This window comes from Helianthus annuus, chromosome 5, assembly GCF_002127325.2.
Source record: "Helianthus annuus cultivar XRQ/B chromosome 5, HanXRQr2.0-SUNRISE, whole genome shotgun sequence".
NCBI classification, from domain to species: Eukaryota; Viridiplantae; Streptophyta; class Magnoliopsida; order Asterales; family Asteraceae; genus Helianthus; species Helianthus annuus.
This window is the reverse complement of record NC_035437.2, coordinates 145,507,728-145,516,762: the sequence shown is the minus strand read 5'-3', so window position 1 is coordinate 145,516,762 and position 9,035 is coordinate 145,507,728. Positions and strand designations below refer to the sequence as shown.

The 9,035-nt window shown below is 36.4% G+C and overlaps 1 protein-coding gene across 1 annotated transcript; it reads left to right on the top strand.

Moving 5' to 3' along the window:
* The first annotated feature begins 7,598 nt into the window (after positions 1-7,598).
* LOC110939152 (dehydration-responsive element-binding protein 2D) lies at positions 7,599-8,721 on the top strand. Its single transcript, XM_022180967.2, has 2 exons — positions 7,599-8,004; positions 8,336-8,721. Exons 1-2 carry the CDS (start codon positions 7,616-7,618, stop codon positions 8,655-8,657), a joined length of 711 nt encoding a protein of 236 aa, XP_022036659.1. The 5' UTR covers positions 7,599-7,615; the 3' UTR covers positions 8,658-8,721.
* The last annotated feature ends 314 nt before the right edge of the window (positions 8,722-9,035 follow it).

Below are 9,035 nucleotides of genomic sequence, written 5' to 3'. Positions count from 1 at the left end.
ACATCAAAAGTTATCCTATCTATTTCGAAATTCATCCTACACATTGAAATTTATCATACACAACTCATAATTTATCCTACACAACTCGTAATTTATCTTACACTTTAAATTATTTTATTTAATTTTTTTTGAAAAAATATATATTTTGAATATAAGTTACAAAAAATTTAATGTATTAGCTATTAAAGATGAAGACTACAAATTAATGACATATGTAGATTTACCAATGTACCCTTATAGTAACATTAAATACTTATATTAAATGAAGTAAAATAAAGAATTCTTATTGGTTGAAATTTGTTCTTTTTTCTTCTTACAAAAAATTTCTTCTCATTTAAACTCTCCACTAGGATCATATACAAACAAGTATCTTTGTATAAACTGTAAGAATCAACAATTTAATGACATGTGTCCTCAATTAAAAAAATTGATTTAAGGGTATTCTAGACTTTTTATACCCTTTTATTTATATCTAATTAAAAACAATAATTAAATTATCCCCACATTAATGCAAGATTAATTAAAATCCTAATCTCCTAATTTATTCTTCATCATCGAATTAGCACCGTAATCAGCATCATCATCAGCACTATAATCAACATCATCAGCAGCACCATAATTGACATCATCGTCAACACCGTAGTCAGCACATCGTCAACATCAGCACCTTAATCAGCACGGTAACACCACCGTCAGCACATCCGATGGTAACATCCCACACCACCACTGTCAGCACATCCCGTAATCAGCATAACACTGTAATCAACACATTAATCAGCACCGTAATCAGCACAATTTCATGTTTTTTAATTTTGTAAACAACAAATACCATTACATAACTAGCACAATTTCATTTTTTTTTAAATTTTATAAACAACACATACTGTTACATACAAGCACAATTCATGTTTTTGTTTTAATTTTGTAAATAGCACACAGTATTACATAACTAGTAGAAAACAAGTTTATTCCAAATAGGCTCCCAATAACAACACAAAAGGAAAAAAATAACAACACATAAGAATTACACAACAATATAAGAACTTACGTATAGGTTGTTTAAAAAACTTGGTGGAATTAGTATTTAATGGGAAATGGCTAAATGACTAAACTATTTTTTTTTGAAAAATTATTTTTATAAGATTTTTGGTAATTTTTTTTTGAAAAACCTTTTGAAAGGCCGAGTTCTCTAAGTTCTCACCACTCGTAGGAGTTTAAATTTACCTTAACCCTACACACACATACAAACACACACACACAATTATATATATAGGGGAGAGTTTAAGAGAAAACTCCTTTTATTGTGAGAATTCGGAAACTCCTAAAAAAACTTAAAAACACACACTATATATAGGCTTTGGTTCAATTAAGAACCACAACGAATTGAGAAAAATGAGAACTCCTACTTCCCACACAAGTCGGGCTACAATCGTTTTGCACAAACGTAGATGAAAATATTATAAACACGTCTGTGAAAAAAAAAACAATTTTCTTTTGTCAAGTCGGTAGTTACGTCTGGCGTAAGTTGTTGATGCAGATTTTGTGTCCGATGCTTGTCGAATAGATTAGTTTTATTTTATGCTGAATTTGTAATAGTTAGTGAAACGGTCAAACGACGTGTATAGACCCGCTCGTTTGAAGTGGTCAAACGAGAGGGTTATTCGTTTGACCGTGTGTGTGTTGCTAGACAAAGTATGGTTGTGTTATGATGGGTGTCGAAGGATAAGGCATCGAAGGATTATGAATATCCTTCGATGAGCTCGAAAGATATTCATCGAAGGATGAAGATGGACCTCGAAGGATATGTGATCCTTCGAGGTATGTGTGTATCTTTCGAAGACTGTCTGATCGATAGATGATGTTTCGACCAGTCAGTCTGATCCTTCGACCGTGCAACCTGTGTTTGGTATAAATACCAACACCTTGTCATTTGCAACACAAGAGTGAGAGCACAAGTGTGTGCAAGAGAGTGATAGGAGGTTTGAGACCTCACCGGGAGAAATCACCACTTGGTTTCTCCCCGGATGTATACTTCTTTGGTATTAGTTCGGATTCCATGTAATCGGGCCGACTTGTAATGTTTACTACCGGATTAATACAAAGTTTGTTTGTTTATCCTCTCTATCTTCTTCCATCTATGAACATGAACATGAAAATCACGGAATCGATCCCGAAATCGGGACCTACAATTGGTATCAGAGCCATGGTGCCCGATTTAGTAAAACTAACCGTTTACTAAGTCACATGTGCTCTAGATCTGTGATTTTTGTGGGTTTTTGTTCAAGATGTAAAAATGGTGAAAGTGAGAAAAACTCAGATCTGGACCCGAATATCCAGATCTGTGATAAAACGAGTGTTGGGTTTTATGTTTTTCTCCTAAATATTCAAGTTTTCTTCATCAAAAATTGTGTACAAGCGTTTTCATCGAATCTGCAAATTTACTCAGTTCTGTGTTCTTGATGTTCTTCATGTTCTTCACATCTTCATATTTTGAAAGATGTAAAGGACTTCGAAGGATCAACTTTACCCACAATAACTTCGAAAGGTCAAAACAATTCCTTGAAGGATCATCTAAATTTTCGAAAGGTCAACTTCAGTTCTCGAAAGATCAGAAAGGATTTCGAAAGGTCAACTTTCTGTTCGAAGGGTCATGTCATCTTGATGTCAACTTTCTGTTCGAAGGGTCATGTCAACTTTCTGTTCGAAGGGTCATGTCATCTTCATCAACAGAACCGAAGGATCAATTATAATCCCCATCAAATTCGAAAGATCAAACAGTTCCTTTGATCACTGTTTTCGAAGGGTCATTCAACAAATTTCGAAAGATCAACATCAACATCAACAAATTCTTTTTCCAAAGACAACAACTTCGAAAGATTATCTGTTCTTCGAAGGATCATCAATCTACTCGAAGGATAACCTTCAGTTTTCGAAGGATAATTTTGTTTTCGAAGGGTCAGATCTTCAGACGGTCGAAGGATGTTGATGGCTGCCTTTTTGGTTATCGCAGAAAAGAGAGAAACAAGAATGAGGATTGATGTTGATGTCGGCTGGCTGTTGACTTTTGAGGAGAGAGAGACAAGGATCCAGTTATGATGTCTCTAAGACCGAGGATGACAAGAATGAGGATTGATGTTGTTGTCGGCCTGTGATGTTTTAAAAATAGGGTTTTGACTTTTGAGTTGGGCCCATAGTTTAATCTGCTGAATATTTTCTTTTCTCAAGAGATGGGCCAAAGGCTTATTGCAGAAATTTATAGATTGGGTTTGGGATTCACAAACCAATTTATTTTGGGCTTTAAAGTTGTGGACTAATTTAGTTTGACAAGCTATCATGGAACTCGGTATACAACAAGAAGTCCATTTAGTGGGTTTGGTTTGATTTTCATGATGGTTTGAAATTAATTAGTTACGCTTTGAAGTGTGGTGCATAAGCTTGAAATTGATCATTTGAGTTGCAAAGTTGGATTGGGTTCGAGAGCGCGCGAAATGATGCGGAATGATGAAAACAAGAGATGATGAAAACTTGATGTTTGAAAAATTGTGGGGTAGTCACGGTTACCGATGCAATGACAAAAATGGTAACGCGACTATTATGGGCCAAAAACAACACGATATGTTCGCTTCCGCGCATCAGTATTTATGATTGTTACCGGTTATTCGGAAATGTTCGAAAGGATTTTGTTTATTGTCATATTCTCGCATTTGAAGACGAACGTATGAACCTAGAACGTCTATACCGGTCCTAACGAGTTCACAAAGTCTTTGGTCTTTGGGGGGATACAAGTCAGATCCTACGGGGTACCAGGGGACGTTCTTATTCAACTAGATTATGCAAAGAAGAAAGTCATGTTCGTGAATTTTCGGAACCGAGAACATTCAATAAAGATTGATGACAGTTCTGCTCAGTGGAGGGAATTGGTGAACATTTGACGAGAGTTTCTTTGAAGTGGAAAAAATCTGTTAAGGTTTAGAGATTTTACCAAAGAAATGGGGGGATAAAAATTTTCAAATGTTGAATTTCTTCGGTAAATTTCTAAACGCAATCACAGGTGGTAGAGTTTGTGATTTTCTGGTGTTACAAACGGTTCTGCGTGGAATGTTTTGCACAGACGCTTGAAGATCAAGACTTGATGCAGTTGTTAAAGAATGGAACCCTTATCAAATGCCGGTTGGAGTATTGGAAGATCAGCGGAAGATCGGTCAATTGAGTCCTTTGAGGAAATTGCACAACACTCAACACGGATGCGCGTACTCTGAGGGGGAAATATTATACAATGAGCATCAGGATACTACTTACCTGGATCATCGGTCAAGGGGGAATTTGTCTACACAGAGAAGATGAATACTTGGCTGAAGATCGATTGCAGTTGCATTTTCAGCATTCGACAGCAACGGACAAGGGGGAATTTGTTGATGCAGATTTTGTGTCCGATGCTTGTCGAATAGATTAGTTTTATTTTATGCTGAATTTGTAATAGTTAGTGAAACGGTCAAACGAACGTGTATAGACCCGCTCGTTTGAAGTGGTCAAACGAGAGGGTTATTCGTTTGACCGTGTGTGTGTTGCTAGACAAAGTATGGTTGTGTTATGATGGGTGTCGAAGGATAAGGCATCGAAGGATTATGAATATCCTTCGATGAGCTCGAAAGATATTCATCGAAGGATGAAGATGGACCTCGAAGGATATGTGATCCTTCGAGGTATGTGTGTATCTTTCGAAGACTGTCTGATCGATAGATGATGTTTCGACCAGTCAGTCTGATCCTTCGACCGTGCAACCTGTGTTTGGTATAAATACCAACACCTTGTCATTTGCAACACAAGAGTGAGAGCACAAGTGTGTGCAAGAGAGTGATAGGAGGTTTGAGACCTCACCGGGAGAAATCACCACTTGGTTTCTCCCCGGATGTATACTTCTTTGGTATTAGTTCGGATTCCATGTAATCGGGCCGACTTGTAATGTTTACTACCGGATTAATACAAAGTTTGTTTGTTTATCCTCTCTATCTTCTTCCATCTATGAACATGAACATGAAAATCACGGAATCGATCCCGAAATCGGGACCTACATAAGTTTTGTTTACGCCTAATGTAAATTTTGTTACGACGATGAAATTGTTTTTACATCTGATGTAAATTTTTGCGAGTGACATTTTTTTTGCTAAACACACACACACACACACATATATATATATTAATAACAGAATAATCATCCAAGGAAGTTGAAAAATAAGAAAATATAAATATGTCATGTGAAAATGTATAATCTCTACAAAATAGGAAATATGTAACTGAAATCAAGAATTAAAACAAAATGATTTAAGTCTAATTAATGAAAATTAAAGGTATAGTTACAATTTTTTTTATTAAAAGAATAGAATTGTAACTATACCTTTAATTTTCATTAATCAGACATGTGCAACACTACGATTTTTTTAAATTACCTTTTTTGTATTATACATGTATCGGCTGCAAGAATTTTTTTTCAATATTTTTTTTAAATTGCCTTTCCAGAAAAAAAGTAAGGCACTTTTTACGGTGAACAGATTCACTAAAAGTTAGCCGCTACAGTGATTTACCCCACCATAAATGAAACTTACATGTCAAAAAAACCGGCTCGTAATTTTTTTTTTCCAAATTATTCACAAGTGTCTTTGTCAAGTGTTACTCTACTTTGATGTAAAATTTGGTGGCAAAACTCGCATGAGAAGTAGGTTCTGATGAATTCTCTCAACTCGAAAGTAAAACTATTTTGCAAGTCTCTCTCTCTCTCGCTCTATATATATATATAGGAGAAGGATCCGTTAGGAACCACCCTTTATTGCGAGAACCGCGAGAACCAATGTGAACAAAACCAAAAATACCTAAAAATAGCTAAAAAACACCAATTTTTTTTTTTAACATTTTTTATGAAAAAATCGCTACTTTTAGTAGCAAAAACAAATTTTTTTTTGGCTACTAAAAGTAGCGATTTTAATGTAAAAAATATTAATTTTTTTTTGTGTGTTTTTTTGATTTTTTTAGATTTTTTAAAGTTTTTTGGTTGTTTAGTTTTTAGCATTTTAGCTTGGGGGGGGGGGGGTTAGGTTTGTTTTAGGTTTTTTGGGGGGTTTAGTTTTTAGCATTTAGCTTTGGGGGGGGGGGGGTTAGGTTTTTTTTAGCTATTTTAAGTTGTGTTCACATTAGTTCTCGCAATAAAGGTGGTTCTCACATGAACCTTACCCTGTATATATATAAACCACAAATTAATTTGTTCATATATGTTAATATGTTATATAATAACACTTATTACCTCTACGTGCGTAAATGATATAACCTAAAAATACACAAGTGTAGGATATATGAATAGACGAACAACTTTTAATATTTATATTATTTTTTTTTTCGATTTGAGAATCTAATATATTTTGTAAGTTTGTATATTTATTCACTATAAAACTTGAACTTTCGACCTCTTAGAAGGGGCTTTAGTTTATATCAAATAAATTAAGTATTTTAGATTTATTTTATTTCTCGCAATAACTAATTTATGTTATCCATATGCACTCCAATATCTATAAATCTATATTCATCAAGAAAGTTTTTTTTATTTGTTTTGAATGATAAATTTACACGTCCAGTAAATTTACTTTTAAACATTACACTAATTAATGTCCATAAAAAAATTAAATCCCATATCACCTGTCGGAAATACCTTTCTATAGACCATATGGTGTGGAGGGGCTTGAAGGAGGATGTGGAGCGACATATGGCAACCACGTCAGAACGCAGGGGGTAGGAAAGTGGCGAGTAAGAAAATAATTTTTTTTTAACTAATCAAAACAAACCTAAACTACACCCACCAATCAAGAGCCTTCACCTCACCCACACATTTTCCCCATGCCGGAGGAAATCCTCAAGCTCCACCTACAACGCCGCCCCCCACACCATACGCGGGGTGGTATTCCCGTCGTGGAGGAGCTTCTACGCCGTTTTTCCACACACACACTGTATGGTCTTAGGGGTGTAAACGAGTCGGGCCGAGCCCGGGCTCGGCGAGGCTCGAGCTCAACTCGACTTGTTTTTATGAAGCTCGAGCTCGGCTCAGTTCGAGCCTACTTATTTGAGCTCGAGCTCGACTCGTGAGTAAAACCCAAAGCTCGAGCTTGGTTCGAGCTTTTTTGAGAATAACCTTAAACGAGCTAAAAGCTCGGCTCAAACTCGCTTCAATATTATATATATTGAAACTCTAAAATTTTATTTGGGCTCATTTAGGCTTGTGAGGCTGTATGAGCTTTGTATTTTAGGCTCGAGTTCGGGCTCGATCCCTAAACGAGCTCTATTTCAAGCTCAGGCTCGGCCTCAGGCTTGTGTAAGCTCGGGCTTGTGAAAGCTCGGCTTATTCGAGCTTTTAACCGAGCCGATAACAAATAGCTCTTGAGCCTTTGAGATTGTTTAATAAGACACTCCTTCTTTCCATGCATTTAGTAATTATGAAATAAGTATATGTTGTTGTACATTAAAAAATGTCATTAATGCTACGTACACATCCATACCTCCCCCCTCTATAAATCCACCCTTTTATTCTCCCATTTTCATCCACTTCACATTTTGTGATCAGATTTAGTAAACCATGAATTCTGTGAGGAGTGTCGGAAACAATGATGGTGGTGCTCGCAGAGGTGGTGGTGAACGCAAGGTGGCCCGTGCAAGCACAAGAAAAGGGAACATGAGAGGCGGGCAAGGTGGCCCAGAAAATCCTTCATGCATCTTCAAAGGTGTTAGGCAACGCAAATGGGGACGATGGGTGGCGGAAATCCGTGATCCCAAAGCCAAAGTGCGTCTTTGGTTAGGGACATTCGGCACCGCCATTGAAGCTGCATTGGCTTATGATGACAGAGCCCGGAAACTGTTTGGTCCCGATGCTGTTCTCAACCTTCCTGATGTGGAGCCTCCACCCCCTCCAGAACCCACTTTTTCGGAGGAGGCCTTGATGCTGCTCGAAGTTGCGGCAAAAGCCAGGTACCCAGAACAACATAGAGTAAAATATGGGAAAAATTATCAGAATTGTTAAAGTTGAAAAAAAAAATAATTAAAAAGCATAGGCTTAATTAGCCAAGGCTTTTCATCAAAAGTGCACGTTTTTAGCTGGAGATTTTTCACCAAAGCACATGTTATAACATATTTCATTTCAATCGACAAGTGTTATAACATATAAAAAAATTGTCAATTATTTTGGTCCGTTATTTGTCTAAATTAGGGTTTTCTGTTCACCTAGGTATTTTAAAAACTAGTTTACTTAACATTAATACTTTTATTTATTAATTAACTCCGGTTGTTTTACTCCCTGTAGGTGTCAGCATCTCCTTCTGGAGATGCAAAGGATCCAGGCTGGTGTGGTGCATTGCGCCATGAATGAATATGATCATCCTCCGAACAACCATCCTTTCGGAAAACCAAATTTCATGGATCCATTATGTGAAAACGTTATGCTTTTCGACTCAACTCCAAACAGTCTGAACTCTGACTTTCCAGTGTTTGATGACTCCTTCATGTGGGAGGAAGCAGCTTCCACCACAGATTATCGTTCTCAAGCGATCTGTGATCCTGGAATTGCTGCGATGGCGCTGGGCGATGAAATCGGGATCGAGCTTGATCACCCACTAATGGTGTGATCTTGGTGGTATTCAAGTGCCATAATCTCTATAAAAACATATGGAGGTCTGCATGGTTGCTTATGGTGGCATCTTGGTGTAGAAAGCATGGCACTTGATATATATGTTATAAACAAATACATAAATAATAACATAGTATGTGTGTAGAGTCACGTGATACGTGACTCCTATATATAGTGTGTTTTTATAAAATATAATATATAAATAAAAATTATGTATAAATTTGTCTAAATGGGGTTGTGGTATGCTAGGTTTTTACTAGGTTATTATTAGTCCCGTAAATGAATCAAACGTTCGGTAAACCAGTGTTTATATTTTTGTTATTTGTTTTTTTTTTATCAATTTCTGAATTGACAAACTGATCTACTTCTAGCCATT